We start from the raw sequence: 21803 nt of genomic DNA on the forward strand, positions 1-21803 counted from the left end.
GGAGCCTTGGCGCACACCGAACTGCAAGCTATAAAGGGCCCAAAAAATGACTAGACTTAGTGTAAAATCATTAAAACAGGAAAACCATGCCAACAGTCTAATTGAAAATCTGAAACGAGAAACGAGAAACACTTATGAACCAAATCAACAAACGGCGACTACTGAACATCAGGTTTCTGACTTAGGACAGGTGCAAACAAATGCAGCGGGTTTAAAACGTTTTAATAGGTTTCAACTGAAACAACGTATGTGTAACATTACAACATAGAAAGACGCACTATGAAATATAAATTGAAAAGTATTAACTCAATCAATTAAATAATAGGCAGGGGGCGGATCCAGCCATTTTAAAAAGGGGAGTTCCTAATACTGGATAAGGGGGGGGGGAGGGAACCACATGTCCCATTCACATATGCATTGATCGTCCAAAAAAGGGGGTTACAACCCCCCCCCCCCCTTTTCCCTGGATCCGCCACTGGTAATTGAATCTAGGCGTTTTATCGGACCATCATCAGTGATCTTGTTTTTTAAAATTAAAACAGTGCTATTAAATTGTCTCCAATGATCTGTGCCAAGATTGGTAATGATCATCCAACTCGGTTTTTGGTTTACATTTAACCCCTGTCAAGGATTTGTATAGTGAGACTATACAATTAAATCCTTGCCCCTGTGTATTATTATTTTGTTAGACGACAGAGGGAAGTTTTCGTAATGTCGCGCACCGAATTCCTATAAACACGTGATCACATTCTTAGCTGTTCTATAATAATTACCCACTTCGTAAAATATGTATGAAATATAAATATATTATTTGTTATTCTATATTATTTATTGTCTGTAGCTTAATTTGTAGTCATCAATAATTTATTGTTTAATTATACTATGTCGTGTTAAATCAAATATCAAACTATCAATAAAACGTTTTCAGCATTTATTATTTGCCTGGGAGGAATTTATAAACGGAAGTGGAAAAGCGGATGTTGTGACTAATGAGTCCGGAAGCGAATTATTCACTAGAAATATTACAAACATTCTGAAACAGGTTGGTAGGAATTCACGTCGAACATAAGTCTTTGCGTTTCGCATCAATAGAAAAGAATATCTTTACCAAATAGTTCAAGCAATTGTATACTATTTTATCCTGATAGCTGCACTGTGTCTGTGTAGCAAGGCATTTCATTTTCAACCATTTGTCTGGGCTGCTAGAAAAAAAACAGGCTATTAATTTAATACTTATTAATAGTATAAAAGTATTAATGCATATTTATAAAAGTATTAATACATATTTATAAAATATAAAATGAGCATTCGTAATTTCGCTCTGTGTCCATATAAGAGGGGGGATAGGAGGGGTCCTGATCCTAAAAATCCCGGGCTTAAAAACATGAAATCCCGAAATTCCGGGGTTAAAACACGAAATCAGGAGGTCCCGAAATTTCGAAAAAAGAATTCCTGGATCCCGAAAGGGTCAATCCCAAAATCCCAAGCTTAAAAACACCCGATCCCGGAGTCCTATTAAAGGCCCAACCCCCCTCATATACAAAATGTAGGGTCAAAATTGTAGTTGAAACAAATATATTTTAGGTACTGCCCTTATTACGCTTGGCTAGGGCAGTAGACTCCTACTCCTAGCTGCCAAACTGTTGCTCTTATCTGTATCGTTTCCTCGAAAGTACCAATACTAGCTTGAACTCGTAGGGAGAGAGGGCTCCCATAATTTGACAGCGTTGGAGAGCTGTTTTAAAGTCCTCAACTGACTTGGCGCACACAATGTGTATATCTTTTTCGAGATGGTTCCAATGAATCGCAGTCTTGATGAAGAAATTGCTCAGTTTTACAGTTTGTTGTTTCAACTGCCTTTGAGTTGTTTTTTACTGAGTTGGTAACTATATTTGGGCTTTAAAATCCTTTTAGTTTTGCCTTTAACTAAAAATTTGTCAGGTTTGATACCTGGGACCAAACCCTCAACCAATTTATTTAGAAATACCAGTATTTGGCTTGTTCTTCTGGACTGTCAGTTTTCAAGTTCTTTCTTTGGATTCTTTCTAGTTGGTTGATGTTGTTCTACAGTGTATGTATAAGGGTTCGATTCAATTGCATCATATTCCATCATAGATCTAGCCAATGAAAGCCAGGTATACTGTTTTCTTAAAAAAAAAAAATTTGGTATGATAATGATTGGCATTGCCAATGAGACAATTCTCCACAATAGACCAAAATGACACAGAAATTAACAACTATAGGTCACCGTACAGCCTTCAACAATGAGGCCTAAATTAAAATATTGTTTGTTTGCCCTTTTCCGACCCTATGTTTTGAAACAGGGTAGGTAGGTAGGTACAATATTTAATTTTTTTCCCCAAAAAAATAACTTGGCTCGGTATATTATTTGTCATGTGTAGGCAGGTAGGTAAAATATTTTATTTTATAGATACAAAATCTGCATAATGTCATTTTTTTGTCCGTTTTGTTTTTGCAAATAAGTTTTCCGCTGGGACTATTAGTTTTGAAAAAAAAATATATAAGAGATAACTTTGTACTGGTAAGATAATGTCCGGGCAGACATATATGACTAGTAGAAAAAGTCCCTAGAGTGTTACAAATTTCGTGTGTGCCTTTTTTTCCAATAAAAATGCTATAAGACTTAAAACTCGATTGTCACGTATTTTGCATCACATTTATAAATGATCTGTATGGAAAACTTGGCGATTTTACTGCCAGATATTCTCCACTTTACAGGGTTTTGTCACTTTTGGTTCATGTCAGATATAAATAATTTAGCAGCATCGTTAACATAATCATTCTGATATGCGGATCACAAAAGGACATCCCTACATAGAATACAACGTCCGTTTACAAATTAGTTTGTACACACGTTAATACTTTTGTATCAAACGAACTTTTTTGTAAATGAACCCTGCTCTTTAAGTTTAAAGGTACAGAGTAACGTACTTCATATCATGATTTCAGAAAGCGTTCAACATCGATTTCAAACAAATGCTTTGAAACTTCAAATGCAAGTGTTCATGTCAAACGCTCAGGTGATACCAAACGGACTGGACCTTATACGTAAAGATAAAACCCGAGGATTCCGGTAAAAAAGTTTTGAGCGGGAAATACAAATATAAGATTTTTGGTAGGAACGAAAAAATAAAATAAAATAAAATCTTGCTGGTAAATACAAATAAAAGATTTTCAGGCGAAACGAATTGATAGGGTCGGTCGGTAAAGGGCAAACAAACAATATTTTGATTTAAGCCTGAGCAAAACCAATTACGCATAATCAGCTATAAAAGGCCCAAAATGACAATGTTAAACAGCGCATACCCCTGTCATTGGCCCATGTTTCTAGGCTAACCAGATCTAGTTATAAAAGAGTGTGGTCCCATTGTGTTTAAATGTTTCTGTATAGCAGACAATCATCAGCAAAAATATATATTTTTCTCATCCCTTGGCGTCGTCGTAATTAACTTTTACAAAAATCTTCTCCTCTGAAACAACTGGGCCAAATTTAACCAAACTTAGCCACAATCATCATTGGAGTATCTAATTTAAAAATGTGTCCAATAACCCTGCCAACCAACCAAGATGGCCGCCATGGCTAAAAATAAAAAATTTGGGTAAAATGTAGATTTTAGCTTATATCTCTGAATTTGATAATAGATAGAGATAAACTGTAAACAGCAATAATGTTCAGCAAAGTGAGATCTACAAATAAGTCAACATGACCAAAATGGTCAATTGGTCCATTAGGAGTTATTGCCCTTCATAGTAAATTTTTAACAATTTTTCCTAATTTTTTTTTATCTTTTACAAAAATCTTAGCCTCTGAAACAACGAAGACATATTTGATCATATTTAACCAAACTTGTCCACAATAATCATTAGGGAATGTTGTTTACAAAAATGTGTCTGATGACCCTGTCTGCGAACCAAGCTGGTCGACATAGCTAAAAATAGTACATACGGTAAAATGCAGTTTTTGGTTCATATCTCTTAAACCAAAGCATTTAGAGCAAATCTAACTGGATTATATTGTTCATTAGGTCAAGATCTATCTGCCCTGAAATTTTCATACCATTCATACAACCCTTTGTTGGGTTGCTGCTCCTGAATTGGTAGTTTTAAGAAGATTTTGCAGCTTTTGGTTATTATCTTAAATATTATTAAGATAGAAATAAACTGTAAACAGCAATAATTTACAGCAAAGTAAGACCTAAAAATAAGTCAACATGACTAAAATGGTCAATTTTTAACAATTTTCATAAATTTTGTAAATTTTTACAAAATATTTTCCACTGTAATTACTGGGCCAAGTTCATTATAGATAGATATAATTGTAAGCAACAAGAATGTTCAATAAAATAAGATCTACAAACACATCATCATCACCAAAACATGATTTTGTCATGAATCCATCTGTGTCCTTTGTTCTGAAACTGAAAGCCTCTTTTTCGATAAAAGGGTTGCGTTATTTTTTATTTGTAACATTTATTGACCAACGTATTATTTTGTATACTACATTTTGTTGCTCTTGTTGCACACAATGTGCCTGAGTGTATTAATAAACTTGTCTTGTCTTGTCTTGTTTAATATGCACATAGACCAAGGTGAGCGACACAGGCTCTTTAGAGCCTTTAGTTATATAATAAAGGACTGCAGATAGTAAAAAATATTCTAAGAACCTAAGAGCTACAAAATTATGGGAAATATTTGAAAAATACTGGCTAGTTTCTAGGAGCATTATTGGTTTCATTGTTACATTAATTTTTATTCAGAATTTCTTTCAATGGCTGTTCATAGCAATTAATTAAGAACTCTAATCTTATTAATAGGTAAATTAATGCTACATGCATTTGATCTTACTGAATGGTAAATAATCTTAGACTGTCTGTTGAGTTCAAAAATCAAAATAGAAATATTTCTGTAACATGAAGACATGAACATGTTCTTGTCATTTGCTTTCAATGCTGGATATGATAGGACCACTAATCAGTCTAAATAGTTTCCATATCATCAAATTTTCTATTGAGACACTATTAGATTCTGATTGAATACAATGGAATAGAAGTAAGATGATTGATAAAGGGGAGCCCTAGTTGTTTTTTGCATTTGACTAATTACTTATATATAATTATGTTTACATAATATAATCTTTTTTCAGAATAAAGACACAATGGCATTGAATGCCCCACAAATGGGGACACTTCAAGTCCGTTGGGATCCAAAGAATTTGGAAATCAAAACAAAGTCTGTAGAAAAAACTCTAGAACCATTAGTTACACAGGTAAAATTGTCTTTTAGGAACATATGAGACTTTTATACATTCATAAATTATTGGTGGTTAAATCTATTTAAACATGTTAAATTTAGTGCCTTGTGGTAGACATGTTATGCAGATTTTTTCAAAATCATCAATTTTCTGTTACAAAAAAATGGCAAAGCATGCTGATTAAATACAGACAGTTTACTTTATTTTCGGTTGTCTACTTAGCTTTTTTAAATTCATAATTGTTAATTTTACAACACTGCATAGAAACTTTTTCAACAAACTTCAGTAAAGTTGGTTCACCATGCTTCACGTGTGTGACTATTGACGTGATAGAATTCTTTGTAAATATCTCAAAAAAATTTCAGGTTACTACACTCGTCAATCAGAAATCCCCATCTAATAAAAAGAAAGGAAGGTCAAAGAAAGCTCATGTCTTAAGTGCTGCTGTACAGAAGGCAACAGAAAACTTTATCATTGCTGGAGAAACAATTGCCAATGAAAATCCAGACATCAGAAATGATATGCTGGATGCTGTAGATGAAGTCAAGAAAACAGGTACATTTTTTGTCTAGAATTTATAGCACCTGAAGATAAAATACCTTGATCCAGACATTACATCTTCCTTATTTTAACCTAACGGTTCACAGGGTTTAGCATTTGTAAATCATTGTCAATTACTACTAAAACAGAAGAAATGGAAAATATTGGTAGCAAATAATGAAATGAGCTAATTCTCAACTGGTGTTCTTTAGTTAACATATTAAAATTTAAGGAAATGTGATATGATTGTCAAGGTCCATACAGAATATGATGGAGTTAAACTAGTTTGCTGGTGCCATTCCCTCCTACAAAATGTATTACAATTTTAACTAACCTCAATAAAATTGAGAGAGCTATATAAGTACCACTGACATCTGTGATATTTGTGTTTGAGCTTCCAACATAAATTTAGGAGACACAATTAAAAATTGTTTATTTTTCAGGTGACGCAATGACAGAGGCATCACAAGACTTTGCTGCTGATCCATGTTCTTTAGCTAAAAGAGGTGCTATGGTTCGTGCTGCACGTGCATTACTGTCTGCTGTCACACGACTGATGATTTTGGCAGATATGGTTGATGTACATTTACTGTTGAAGACTTTAAATCTGGTAAACATTTTTTTTATGCATCTTATTGTATCTTACAAATCCAAAAATTAGAATTAAAGTTACAGTATTAAAACTTTTTTCATTATAAAATCAATCTAGATTCTCTAACATTTTTGAAGCCAGTTTTCTCATTCAAAAATTGAAATTTTTATGTAAGGAAAACGTTTTCTGAGTATAATGCAGAACATTTGTGTATCATTACAGATTATGTTGATAGTACCTCAGTTGTCAATACTGTTATGTCTAAAATGTTTAGTAAATATGTCGAACAGTGGCAAGGCAATTTACAATCAGAGAAAGCTTTATCTGGTAAAGGTGGTAACAAACTTCGTACATATAATCTATTTAAGAACAGTTTTGAAACGGAAACTTATTGTAAAATTCCAATGCCATTTTCGCAAAGGAGTTCTTTTGCCAAATTTCGATGTGGTGTAGCACCACTAAGAATAGAAACGGGGAGATTTGAAAAATTAATTTTAAAAGATCGAGTCTGTGATAATTGTATGAATATTTTAGAAGATGAAGCCCATGTTATTTTATCGTGTCCTTTGTATGATGATTTTAGAAAAAAATTATTTGATGAAGCAACACATTTTAATAGTGATTTTATGTCTTATGATGATAAACAGAAATCAGTGTTTTTATTTACAGATAATAATATGATTCGTAACTGTGCCAAAGCCTGTAATCTTATTTAAAATAGACGTAGAAATGTTTTATACTGTAAATAATGTTAATGTCAATATGTTTTATAATAGATGCATTCTTTATATAATTTTTAATGTTATAGTCTCTTGTAATTCTGTACAGAATGGCTCTCTTTTTATATTTATATATTTTTACATTTAATGTAATGTTGTATTATATATTATTGAGAGATGAGACTTAAATAAAATATTGAATTGAATTGAAATTCAAATCTGATGACACCGTTTGTTTACTTTACTAAAAGATTGGTTTCTAAGAGGAACAAAAAGTTTAGTAATTGCATCCCTATGTAATTATTTTTTTTTGATAAATAACACTTTAAGAAGCTAGACACAAAAATAAAAAATGGAGAGTACCTATGATTTTATGATTTTTTCTAAAAAAAATAAGTTCTTGGAAATGGATGAAAGTGTAAGATAGAGTACCTGTTACCTTGATTAAAATATGTACAGTAAGAATTGACACATTGAAGGGTAAAAATTTTTGTCTAATGATCATACTTTTAATTAAGAAGGTCTTTTGAAAGATCATATGATTGAAAATTGGTAGAAATATGGATTACAGATAATTGCATGATTAAGGTTAAAAGTTAAGATTTGTTTTCTTCAGGTTGAGGGTGACCTAGACAGAGTATTAAATGCCACAAGCCAGCAAGATCTGATGGCAACATTTAAAGACTTAGGAGATAGTATAATGGATCTGACAAATAAAGCAGCACACAGACAAAATGTGAGTCGAGTGTAGAAGAGAAACATGAGAAAGAATGTCATAAAGTAGTACTTAATTTTTATCATTATTTAAAATGTTTCATTACACTCAAATAAATAAAAAAAAATCTCATCAGAAAATTGGGAAGATATTGCATTAGATATGATTAAAATGTGTTACCTTTTGAACTGGGCAACAATGCATGTCTATATACAAGTCTTAATTAACTGCATTGACAAAACAAATGTATTAACTGCATTGATAAACAGGGTTCTCAGTAGGAATTTTTCATGGTGAGTCCTGGGATTCATCACTGTTAGAAATGGTGAGTCCCAGTAGATTTTTATGAGTCCATGATGTACCTTTGACTGTAGTTTAATGTCTTTTCATACTTTAAGGAACATATTCTATATAAGCAGAACTCATTATGATAAACTTGATACCCAAAGGATATTTTCTGCTTGCTTTAAATACTTACAATCAAAAGGTGATTGAAATGAGATAAAAAATAATGAGATTGGGTATGACTGCCAATGAATCAGCTATCCAGAAGAGTTCAAACATAAGGGATTTTGAAATAATATGCAACTATACTGCCTTCTACAATGAAAAAAACCATCCTGTATAGTAAACGTAACGTAGTAAAATTACTTTTTTTGGAAATCCAGGCATAGATGCGTATTCATTGTACACTTTTCATCTACATGTATTCCCCTTCATAGATATACAAGTTCAGAAGTATAAACTTATCATTAATATGTTTCTACTTTTTGTTATAGGATCTAAAGGATCCAAGAAGAAAGGAAGATATGGCTGCAGCTCGAGCTTTATTAAAGAAAAATAGTATGATGTTATTAACTGCATCTAAGGTACAACAATAGTTTATGTCACAGCTTAATATCACAAAATTTTATGAAGGGTAATTGAGTGTACATTTGTAAAAATCAAAACTGCACGAGATCATAAAGGTGTGAAATTATTATTTTGTTGATTAACAGATACATGTACAACCATCATGACCCTGCACTAGTCATATATATATATATATAAAAACAAAACATTGTCTCAAAATATAAAATTTAATTGAATATGGCTTAGAAACTAGTAGAATCTGAGGCTTTGCAAAGCTTTATATCATGTTTCAAGTCGAGTAAAAATAAAAATTTTAGCTGGAGACGTAAAATTTCTACAAACCTGTATTCTTAAGATGCAATAGATAAAATTCAATTAAAAGACATTATCAACATCCTAAACAACTGCTTCTTTCAAACATATTTATTTGGCACAGTGTCAGGTATCTGGTTAAGTTGAGTTTTCATGATATTTGACTATGGCCCTGCAATTAGAATATGTTTGGTTGACTAATCTAGATTAATTTTTAAAAAGGTTGTTTTGAAAGATCAAATCTTTTGTCAGAGTATCATTGAAAATCTCAATGAACCATTTCTTCCTTGAAAAAACTATGTTTTGACTGCCTTTATCAAAGAATTATATATTTTTATCATAGCACACAATTTCTGTTATCTCATACAAATGATCTTTTTAACTCTCCTTGAGTTTATGTTATAACGTTCTTTCTTGACTTTCTTCTAGGCTTATGTGAGACATCCAGAATTAGCCTCAGCCAGAGCTAATCGTGACTATGCCTACCAACAAGTTAGAAGTGCCATCAGCACTATCTCTGGCGTGGCCCAAGCATCTGGACAATCTGATGCTCATCCTTACGAAGGAGCTGGAGAATTGGCATCAGCTCTTGATGAATTAATGGTAAGATTATGCTTGAGAAAAGTATTTAAAAATGCTAAAAGTTTAGATTAAGGAAAGGAACCACACACCATAGTCTAAGACAATAATTAACTAAATCTTGCTTCTGGAAATTTTTTTTTTTATGCTTCACAAATATAATCTGTGAAAAAATGTGTATTTAAATATTTTCTGATTCTCTTTGTATTTTGTAATTACTGTCAGTTAGATTTAAAATTTGCATACAACAAAACTTTGAAAAACAGACTGAATATAAAACAGGTTATTTTGAAATCTGGTAAATCAAAGTTTAACATTAAAACTGAGAAGTTATTTTTTGTAAGATAACAAATATTAATCTGCAATGAAATTCAAATTGAGTTATAAATACAAAATTTCATAATTCAAACAAATTTTTATCTTATCATCAACACATATATATTTATTTTTGCTTCACTTTTTAATATTCTGAATACTTTAATACATGCCTAGATTTATTTTGTTATTTTTAATTCAGCAAAAGATAATAATGGATCCATTATCGTACAATGAAATCAGAACGAGGCCGTCGTTAGAAGAAAGACTTGAGAGTATAATCAGTGGTGCTGCTTTAATGGCTGACTCATCCTGTACACGAGATGATCGTAGAGAAAGGATCGTACAGGAATGTAATGCTGTCAGACAAGCTCTCCAAGATTTACTGACAGAATATATGAACAATGTAAGTTGTTACTGGAGGTGGTGATCATCAAGAACTAGTTTATTTGATATTAAAAAAGAAATACGACTGATAGACAAATAAAAATAATAGCAGGTGGATTAATTAAGAAATTATGATTTTTTTTAAGTATCTGAATAGGATTATAGACTTCTGTTAATTCAGTATTTCCTATTTTTAACCGCCTCAATCTTTTCAACCTACACATGAGAAAATTGTAAATATAATTGCAAAAGAGAAAAAATGAATGGAAATGGAATTAAGATTTCGAATTGAAACAAGACCTATATCAGATTTGCCTTTTTTGCCTGGGATGAAATGGGGGGACAATAATTCAATGATATTGTGTGTTGACCCATTGATTGCTGGAAATAGAAAATCTGTAAAATTAACTCAGTAATTTAGAATTTTCAGACCACAGAAAAAGTAATTTTGGTCTTTATCCACATATTTATCTGTATTGTCATAATCTGGTGAATCTAGTAATTCTTATTATTCATAAGATTTACATAAATGTCATTATGTAATGAATAACTTAGTCAACCAGTCCTATAATTAAATTGTTACATTCAATTATCGTCTTATGTTTAAACAATGTCCAATGTCTTTGTGACTATTTTCGTGTGTTTAACAAATGTTTAAACAAAGTCTTTTTGACTATTTTTCTTGTGTTTAAACAATGTATTTGTGACTATTTGTCATGTATTTAAACAATGTGTGACTATTTTTATGAGACAGTGTACAAAGCCACACCCAGGTTCACCATTTTGGAGAGATGTACATATTGATCCGTACCTCCAAGGATTTCGTCCATATCATGTAATAAAAAGCATGAGTTTCTTGTTCAGAAATTTACACATTGCATATTTGTATTATTTAGATTTATTTCCAGTCGGAAGAAAAATATATTTTGTATATGGAACAAACCAGTTTATGTTGTAAGAATTAATACTTGAAATGCATGTGTAACTAACAGTGACGTATTCAGCAGGACTTGATATTTTGTATACAGTTTACTTTTGTTGTTTCTTTCTTATTTGATTTTTTGTTTGTTTAAGTTTTTGATTTATTCCTTGTTGCAATGTTATAGTTTTCCAGACATTAAACAAGAGATTGACATTTTAAGTTGTTCAAACCTATAAATAGAATGTGACATTTTAAGTTGTTTAAACCTATAAATAGAATGTGACATTTTAAGTTGTTTAAACCTATAAATAGAATGTGACATTTTAAGTTGTATAAACCTATAAATAGAATGTTCTACAAATTCCTGTTTTGATCCTTTGAATGTTATGTATAGTAATATTTTTACTAACAGCACAGCCATGACGAAACTATGTTTGATACACTCTAGAAATGTTGCTGTAGAAAGAAATGATTTATAGAGCTTATTGTCATTTTAATTTATTAAGTATTAAGTTTTAAAAGGTTTAAAATAATAACAAAAAAAACTTCTAACATAGATAGAAAGAAAAAATCAACAAATATTTATATACTATATACTGAATTTTTACACAGGAAAATCGTATAAGAATTAAAAATCAGGTGTTGAGTTTTTATTCTTACACAAACATCAAACACTGAATCATGCTAAAAAGTGGAACATGAATTTATTTTATTTTACGAGTGGATTATTAAATTAAAAACTTTTTGCTGTTATTATTTAGTCAAAAAAGCATTTTATTTGCTTAAGCAAATTTTTGTATTCATTCATTACTGCTTCATAATTTTGTGGCAAGCATTTAAGCTTTGCTGGATATTTGTCTTATTTGTAATCATACCACATCTATTTTTATACTAATTGAAACAGGAATGAAATAATGAATAGATTTTATAAAATTCAAGAAAAAATATCAATTAATGTCAATATAAAATTTTGAAAATATGCTAAATGGAATTTATTCTTGTAGGCTGGTAACTCAGAGCCAAGTGAAGGATTAGAAAGAGCTATTGAAAACATGCAGAAAAAGACAAAAGATCTGAGGAGACAGGTTTGTATATATTGTCTGTTTACAGTCTTCTTTTTTCACTCCTTCTTAATTTGATGATATTTCTAGAAAGCTATAAACTGTGCTTGGATGATGTATGAGCAGCATATATATAACAAGTTGGAACGTCATAGGACCTTTCTGAGATAGTCTGCAAAAAACACAATTTAACTTATTGTATATATGCCCAGTATGCCCAATATTCCTTCGGTTTGGAGATATATTCTTTGCAAAATTTATTGAATGGAAAGCACATGTTGAAGTTTATTGTCAAAGTTCTAGTAAATGAAATGATATTGTGGAAGCTTTATTTGATATTTATGAGAATTTCCTCACACTAGAATTTGTTCTCAAAGAAATACAAAGTCAAGTCATATGTCTATAACAAGTGGGTGAAAACATGAAGGAGTTTTGTAAAATAGAAGGAATATACTTTTTTGTCCCATTGTCAGGCAATATCATAGGAAAATTTGTTTTGTGTATAGCTTCTATAAATAAATTGCTAACAAAAACTTGTTCAGGTAGAAAATTAAGTACTTTGGTCAATCTTTCTTTAACAAATTATTCTTGATGCATTTTAGTTGAGGAAAGCAGTAGTGGACCATGTATCTGACTCATTTTTAGAGACCAATGTACCATTGTTAGTCTTGATAGAGGCTGCAAAGGCAGGGGATGAGAAAGGTGTAGAAGAGTATGCCCAGGTGTTTGCTGAACATGCTAATAAACTTGTCGAGGTAATGATACATCTTTTTTATGTAAAAATTGCAAATACTTCAAAATTATTTGTATTTTTACTTTTTGACTGTCTTATCAAAGGATTGTATATTGTTTTGAAATTGTTTACTTGTTTATGAAATATTTTAATCTTCGTTTTTTGTATGCCATAAAATATCATTGTACCCAATTTTCATAGTTTAGTGCAACATTAACAAATATTTTCTATTAGAATTTTGGAAAGCCTTTGGACCCAGGGCAAAAAGTTTTGTTTTTGAAGTGTCTGGTTAATTGGTTAGATATATGTTAGATGAGGGAAGCTCTGTTTAAAAACTGATTGAGTTATCTGAATTTCCATTATTTCGTTTCCATGTTACCTCAGAATAAGTTATTTCGGTACAACACCTCACATATTTCACTTATCTGAAGTATAATATAACTTAAGAATATAATAAAAGATTTATTAGCTTTAAGTTAATTGTGAGTTATAATGGATATTTGACAGAAGATATAATACTTTTATTGAATCGATGTTTAACAGGTAGCCAACTTAGCCTGTTCAATGTCCAGTAATGAGGATGGTGTTAAAATGGTCAGACTTGCCGCTGCAGAATTAGAAAATCTTTGTCCACAGGTATGGAATATATTTTACTTTTTTTAATACCTTACTGTACTGTTGATATGCATAAATGAAACGAAAAACGAAAGACTCAAACAATGTTTCAAAAGAAATCTAAGGTTCTACCATTCATTGGATTTTATTTCAATGTTAAAGAATAGTTAGATTTTATTTTTAATTTTAACCCTGCATTAACTTGGCTTTAAAACTTGATAGTCTTCCAAATGTTCAACAGGGAAATGTTTTGTAGAAATAATTTCTCATTATACTTCAGGTTATAAATGCTGCTAGAGTACTGGCTGCTCGTCCACGATCTAAAGTGGCACAGGAAAATATGGATGTCTTCAAAGATGCCTGGGAAAGAGAAGTGCGTCTGCTCACAGATGCTGTGGATGATATTACAACTATTGATGATTTCTTAGCTGTCTCCGGTAATATTTTACATAAATTGAAATTATAAGTCATTATCTAAAATTGTTTTTATTAATTAACATGAAGTCCTACTGCCTCTATGCAATTTGGAAAATAGTTCATACTAATTCCAAATTTCAATTGCCAATAGTTACTTTCTCTTATCCAAAGTTAACTTGTAATAAAAAGTGGATAATTGTAGTCCATTGCCATGTTGATTTTTAAGGCAGTAATCATTAAAAAAAAAGGTCGACACTGTGAGTCAGTGATTAGCGGTTTGAAACATGAAAATTGAATATGTATCCTTACACTGACATAAAACTTTAATTGCTTCTTTCAACCATCTCTTTAATGTCACTAAGTGATTTCAAAAGTTATTTGGAAATAGAAAACATTTGCCGTTAAAAGGGTAGATTTTATCAAAATCCTCTTTATTTACTTTCATTGCTTATAATTTAATACTTTTTTTTACAGAAAGCCACATCTTGGAAGATGTGAATAAATGTGTGGTCGCATTACAAGAGATGGATCCTGACAATCTAGATCGTACTGCCGGAGCTATCCGAGGTCGTTCATCACGAGTCTGTAATGTTGTTAGTGCTGAGATGGACAATTATGAACCTGGTCTGTACACAGACAGAGTAATGGAGGCTGTTGTAATGCTCAGAGATCAAGGTAAAATTCTTAGGCCAAACCTTAAAGATTTTTAGTTTTTTTAACCTTAAAAGATATAGATATGTACTTATTGTTTAAGGGAAAACTATTCAACATTAATTTTCTAAAGTTCAATATGTTGCATACAGTTAGTGGGAAAATAAGGTGAATTGTTCAAGATTACAGTTGATTGTTCCTTTCAGATGTATTTATACAAAATTCTTAAATTTTCCGTTCACAAGCAAACATAATGTTTTTAATTTACATGTTGAACTTTAACTTTCAGTTATGCCAAACTTTGCTGAGAAAGTGGAGATAGCAGTGGATGCATTGAGTTGTAATCCACCAAGGGAGATAGATGAGAATGAATTTATTGATGCTAGTCGTCTGGTATATGATGGAGTCAGAGAAATCAGACAGGCAGTTCTTATAAACAGGGTTTGTATATACTAGTTGTGAAATTGCTTTAATCTAGTAAATATTTGGTAATTATATCGATAAATAAAACATCCATTTTGAGAATATTTATTTTTTTATGGACACATCACAAGCCACTTTAAATACTGAATTTAAATATTGTAAATAATGGATGCTATTGAGGGGGGATATTTGAACTGCTCTTTAAGCTAGTAATATATATTTATATAGATAACTGGTGTCCTAATCTAGAGATAATGCAAGTTTAAATGGATACCAGATTATAGTAACCAAACAATAGGACCACAACATCTAAATCTTGTTCCAACTATTTTTTCCTATAAAAAAAGGTTCTTGACACCTATTTTATATTTGTAGAGTCCTGAAGAAATAGATACAGACACAGAGTATGATATTGAAGATGAATATGACACGCACATGAGTAAATGTAAGTCTCTTCAATGAATATGATACACATTAGTAAATATGAATTATGATAAATGTGAGTTACAAATGAATAAATATGAGATAAGATGAATATAATGAGAACAATAATATGAATATGACACATATGAATAAAAAATTATTTGAAATAAATATAACAAAGAATGACTCATTTTAGGATACTTTGAATAGGATAGATACATAATGGTTTACTTTTACAAATAGTGACTTGGATGGAGAGTTGTCTCATTGGCAATCATACCACATTTTTATATATCTATGAAAAAAATATGGCCAATTAAACTTAAAACTAGGGAACATCTTTCAAAAAAATATTAATGAAAACTATGTTTACATGCTACAGAAAATTAGTTAGATGTGAAAAGCTTAGCTTGAAAGAAAAATTATCTAGTTTAGAACAAAACTCCTTGCTAGGTTTGCAGATTAAATTGAACATTCTAATACATTTGCATGTCAAATTGAACGTGAAGGTGCATAATTGAATTGCATACAAAAATGGTTACAGTGGTGGTAAATTTTCTCCTTTATATTATAGCAAGTTACACAACAGAACAAGATTACTCAGGACAAAAGAGTGAGAGATGGATTATGGCTCATCTGCCTGCAGAAGAAAAGGAAGTTATCCAACAACATGTCCAGGAATTCCGTACTGCCAAACGAGAATTGGACCAGGAAATAAGGAAATGGGATGACAGCGGAAATGACATCATTGTTTTGGCCAAACAGATGTGTATGATTATGATGGAAATGACAGATTTCACAAGGTTTGCTTTTAGGAATAAATATTAATCATTGTTTATAGTGATATGATATGATTTATTTGCTATTCATTGAAGGATTTACAGGTCTTCTTTAAAAGCATGCAAAGCAAACCTTTGATCAACTTGCTTGCTATGTTTGTTTGGATGTTTGTAAACAACAGGTAAGTAGTCTGTCTGTTTACTATATACTTGAATTTGATTGGACAATAAACATTAACCATTAACTTCATTTCATGTCAATTTTTATTGTCCATTCAAATTCCAGTATATATAAAACAGACTGGAACTCCGCCTACCTATTGAGTGCAAACATCAAAGCAACATAGCAAGCAAGTTGATCAAAGTTTGTTTTGCATGCTGTTAAAAAAGAGCTGTAAATTCTACTCAAATAATGTTTCAATTGAAATAGAATATATTGAAGAAATACAGACATAACACCATAAAACATCATCGGGTTGTTGTCTCTTTGACACATTCCCCATTTCCATTCTCAATTCTAAAACTTAAAAGGTGGACAGACACACTTAAAGTTAATAAAATAACACTACATTGACAAAAAAAACCACTAAAGACTTTTAAAAAATACATTTCAAATTTTATTTTATTTTGTATGATTTTTCCAGAGGACGAGGTCCATTGAAGAGTACCATGGATGTCATCAATGCAGCAAAGAAAATCTCAGAAGCTGGAACAAAACTTGATAAGTTATCAAGAACTATACTTGATATGGTAGGTTCTCAATTTATTATATGCACATTGGGCATTAAAAATATGTTGAATCCACTAAATAGTATGAGCTAATGCTATATACTCCAGCAATATATTATATTTATCCTAATTTTTACTGAAAAACGTGTCAAAATAATCATATTTTCCAAGTTCAATGTTTATTATAGTGATGTCAAGAAAATCTGGGATGCAAATTGTATCTGTGAAAAGTAATCATTGAATAATGGGAATCACAAGCAAGAATGAAGAAATCATTATCATTATCTTTTTGCCATAAGTGTAGACATATCACATTAATAAAAGCAAACAATAATTCCTGAATATACAGTAGTGGTTGAGAGAAAATAACTTTAAATATTTTTCTTTCATTTCAGTGTCCAGATTCTGCCTCCAAGAAAGATTTAGAAGCTTACTTACAGAGAATAGCCCTATACTGCCATCAGTTGAATATCACCAGTAAAGTCAAGGCTGATGTTACCAGTGCTAGTGGAGAACTTATTGTATCAGGGGTAAATAACTTCAGTTACTATAGAAACACAAACAATATGTCAGTGTTATCATTTACTTATACTGTAAACTAGGGTGTATATAACCTAACTGTAGAATTTACTCTAACATTGCTGCAAGTTTTGTTAATCCAAAATTGATATACATCCATATAGGTAAATCAATTTTTAGTCAGTGAAAAAACTATGTGAATTAAGTTTTTTTATCATACATTGAACTATTGATGTCGTCCATTATTATCATCTGTCATTACAATTTACTAAACTGCAAATGAAGCTTTTTCATAATAAAATAATAGCAACCTGAGCAATTTTTGTCTCCATCATATTTCTGAATTTTACTCATAAGTGGACTGATAGTTATATTGGAAGTCAACATCAATCACACTATTACATTTTACAGTAGAACCCTTTACTATTTCTTTTTTATTTAAAATTAATAATTCTTTTATTCATGTTTGAAATGTTTTGTTTACAGTTAGACAGTGCTACATCTTTAATCCAAGCAGCCAAGAACTTGATGAATACAGTGGTATTAACAGTCAAAGCTGCCTATGTTGCTTCTACTAAGGTAAACAATACAATCTATAAATTAATAAGATGCATGATTCCTGTATAATATTCATCCTAAATATTCATGAGATATTTAAACACCAATAGTCAACCATCCAATTAATTCTGAATATTAATGTGATATAAAAAAAAAAATGGAATTAAAACATATACTGCAGTTTGAAAATTCATGAGATATTTTGTATTGGAAATTAAAGCACCAACAGTCGACCAACAAAATAATCCTGGTCTCTTGTGGAGAGTTTTAAAATTCGCAATCGTACCACATCTTCTTATTTTTGATAAACACAAAAAAACCCCAAGAAAACACTCCTGCATGAGATTTGTATTACATTTGTGATTTTGGTGATATTATTTATACATATTTGTTTTCTTTCTATTACAGTACAAGTTGCCTGGACAAAGGGTAGGTTTATTTATGACTGTCTATGTTGAAATATTTTTGTTGTGTCTTCCATGAATGTCATGATCTGATCCTGGTATTGATGACAAATAATTTTGTTTCTTATCTAAAATTTTAGACAGATTTTAGTCAGTCTGAATTTGCAGAAAACAAATTGTGTTTGTTTAAATTTTAAGGCTAATACAACTTTTAGTTGTGCCCTTTGTTTAGGAAGATTATCTAATTTCAGATGAAAAACTTCAATTCCTGAGTGGAGTTTTTATAGTAGTGTTAGCGGGATCTATTCCTTAGATATGAATGCATTCTTTATTAAATTTTATTTTCTAAAAGAAAAAAAAGTGATGTTCTTTTCTTTTTTCAACTCAAAAAGCAGGATAGATAGCTATAAGTTTTTATTACTGAATCAAATTACTGTATTCTCATAGATGCGTCATACATGATGAATAAACTGATCATGTGCATTTCAAAGCATCACCTCACTTTTAACCACCAAATTGACAACAGCATAGTGTATTGCACAAAATCCAATAATTGTATGTAAATTCAAATCACATATTAACCTAATTCTGAGTTCTTTGACTACAGTTATATTGTGTCAGAAACCTATTAAGTGTCAATTATTTAATAACAATCCAAATTCAGACCTGTTTTTTTTTAGTCTGTCCTGTCATGAGTGAACAAATATGACAGCTCATAAATTGCTGTATTTTGAAGCCATAGTTAACCAATTGTTGCCTTATAGTAAACAATCAACAAAGAAGCATGGAAATTGAGCACATGTATACCATGTTCAATCAGATAATAGTTATTTTTAATGACAGATCCATGCATATTGCGATCACGGGATTTCTACAAGAAGGGTCACACTTAGGTTATGTGCATACAAAAAATATATTTGGCAAATTGCTTACTTCCAAAAAGTAAACTTCATCTAAATGTGGACAAATTAGAGAATTTTCTTCAAAAAAATCAAAAAAAAAGTATATGTATATAAGTTTTATAATGAAAACTATCTACTTAATTATAAAAAACATATGCATCATTTTTTTTTTTTTTTGAGGTTTCATATAACTTTACTTTGTTAATTACAGAATGTTGTGATGTGGAAAATGAAAGCTCCTGAAAAGAAACCATTAGTAAGGAAAGAAGATGCTAAAGACTTAAGATCTCAGATCAAAAAGAGTGCCATTAAAAAGAATGTAGAACCAGTGAAAGCACTTAGTGAATTCCAGGAAATAGATACTAGTAGTTTCTGCTGAGAAAATTGTTGTATCTGTCTTTATCTTTACAGATATTGTTTATGGACTACACAAATTTAAATGTTATATATTGACATGACAGAAAATATGTGGTCGTCCTTCCTGAAAGGCACCAACAACAGGTGTATGTTAATATTTGTTCTTAGTTTTGTAACTGTAAAAAATAAAATCCTAAGTTGGAACAAATAAATTTTATATTTATTACATGTGTAGGAGAAATTATAAGAAGTCAAAATATTGGGTACCTTTTATTATTTGACAGAGAGGAGATAGAATTAATAGAAGGTGCTATTTTACATTCAAACCTTTCACATTATTTAAGGACCAAAATAAGTCATTTTAATTGTTATTTAAAATATACATTGTTTACTTGGAAGATCTTTTTATAACACAGACTTTTATATACAGTATCATTTTGAGGAAGAATTCTATATTATGGTTGTGATGTAAAATATTAAAAATGGCATAGGAAAGAATTCATTCACAAATATAAAATGTTGAAAATGATGCAGAGTTTGAAACTAAATGGTGATTGATGTAGACAAATATCATTGAAGGGTTTCACATTAGAAGTATTTAAACTGCAATAGAACTTGATTTATTTATATACTTGAAGACAAGTCAGCATTAAAGCATACTTTCAAAAAATATGTAACACATATTTAACCAATATTGGTATCAATGTCATACAAATATCAGTTCTGTAAAATCAACCATCTTCATCCTTGTTTAATCATCAATGGCATGAATGGGGATTTATCATTTTTGTAACAGAATCTCATATAGTTGTCTGTTAATTTACATACATGTAGTTTGACTGTGTTGTGGAACTAAACACATATCATTTTATTGTGCTACTTAAATTTTTATTAACTACTAATTATTTTTACTAGATTTTTATTGATCACATTTTTTCATTTCATTATTTTATGTAAACACAATTGTTTAGAAAATTCTGGCAGTGTTTTGATAAGTTTAGCTGTTAGAAAATTTACATAAATGTTTCTCAATAAATAATGTAATAAAAGTAAATTTTAAAGTTAAAATTTATTAATACCATTTATGACAACATTTATTTAATAAACAAATTATTGGTCTTTACAGAGTTATTTCCCCTTATATCTAGTTAAGTTTTTCATTTAGATTTCTCTCATTATATTTTTCCTAGTTTTATTAGTTGAATAATTAAAAAATCAAAATCTGTATTTTGCTAAGCTTTAAGGAAAGGTAGAGGGCAAAAGACACAAATATTTCATTTTTTATTGAAGATTAGTCTTGCTATTTTATGAACAATGGAATTATTATTTCATAAACTTTGAGATGCTCATTTTTGAGCAAGTCATTGTTACAACAGTTTTATTTCCAAAATATATCCATATCTATGTGGAAATTTAATATCTAAAATTTCATTAATTTAATTGATTTTTATTACCTGAAATATTGAGGCAGAAATAATAAACCAACTTATATAGTTAACTTACGATAAAACAAAACACAAATTTTCTAATGCAGTGATATTCAGTAAAATAATTAAATAGCTAAAAGAAAATTATTTTGACAAAGTTTAATTTTGCTGGTTGTAGAGAGATTGTTTATTTATTTTAAATAATGGTTGTGAGAATTTTTTATGTTGTATTTTTTTTATAGTGTACATTTACAATTATTTTTCAACTTGCATACATTAGTCATTATCAGAAATAGAAGCTACTTTATACATCTGAATTACATGGACTTCATTAAAAAAGATTTTCATACTAAATATTTTATTGTTGTTATGTAAAGGATATTGTGTTGAATACAAACTTGTGAAAATGAAAGAAAAAAAAAGGAGATGTGGTTGCAATATTGCCAATGAGACAACTATACAAAGATATAAGAAGATATGGTATAAGTGCCAATGAGACAACAATACATAGATATAAGAAGATATGGTATAAGTGCCAATGAGACAACTCTTCATCCAAGTCTTTGCATCGAAACTAAACACATTTATTTGAAAAAACAG

General features: G+C 30.2%; 1 protein-coding gene across 2 annotated transcripts; it reads left to right on the forward strand.

The window, feature by feature from the left end:
- The first annotated feature begins 813 nt into the window (after window positions 1-813).
- LOC139520539 (catenin alpha-2-like) lies at window positions 814-21557 on the forward strand. 2 transcript variants are annotated; one of them, XM_071313269.1, is made up of 22 exons: window positions 933-1042; window positions 5165-5287; window positions 5638-5827; window positions 6256-6422; window positions 7740-7859; window positions 8618-8707; window positions 9432-9605; window positions 10099-10302; window positions 11038-11118; window positions 12210-12290; window positions 12869-13021; window positions 13543-13635; window positions 13895-14051; window positions 14506-14706; window positions 14972-15123; window positions 15481-15550; window positions 16103-16331; window positions 16952-17057; window positions 17432-17566; window positions 18042-18134; window positions 18522-18542; window positions 19631-21557. In XM_071313269.1, the coding sequence occupies exons 2-22, from the start codon at window positions 5177-5179 to the stop codon at window positions 19796-19798; spliced, it is 2796 nt and encodes a 931-aa protein (XP_071169370.1). In that variant the 5' UTR covers window positions 933-1042; window positions 5165-5176; the 3' UTR covers window positions 19799-21557. The 2 variants fall into 2 exon arrangements, with proteins under 2 accessions (XP_071169369.1, XP_071169370.1); XM_071313268.1 differs by lacking the exon at window positions 11038-11118 and having other exon boundaries at window positions 814-1042.
- The last annotated feature ends 246 nt before the right edge of the window (window positions 21558-21803 follow it).

Source organism: Mytilus edulis, chromosome 4 (assembly GCF_963676685.1).
Source record: "Mytilus edulis chromosome 4, xbMytEdul2.2, whole genome shotgun sequence".
Taxonomy (NCBI): Eukaryota; Metazoa; Mollusca; class Bivalvia; order Mytilida; family Mytilidae; genus Mytilus; species Mytilus edulis.

Excerpts from the sequence above, each read along its gene's own strand:
- LOC139520539 (XM_071313269.1), top strand. The coding sequence starts at position 5,177 with ATGGCATTGAATGCCCCACAAATGGGGACACTTCAAGTCCGTTGGGAT. Across the intron at positions 14,707-14,971 it reads TGTAATGCTCAGAGATCAAG|TTATGCCAAACTTTGCTGAG; the intron begins GTAAAATTCTTA and ends TTTAACTTTCAG. Across the intron at positions 18,543-19,630 it reads ACAAGTTGCCTGGACAAAGG|AATGTTGTGATGTGGAAAAT; the intron begins GTAGGTTTATTT and ends TGTTAATTACAG.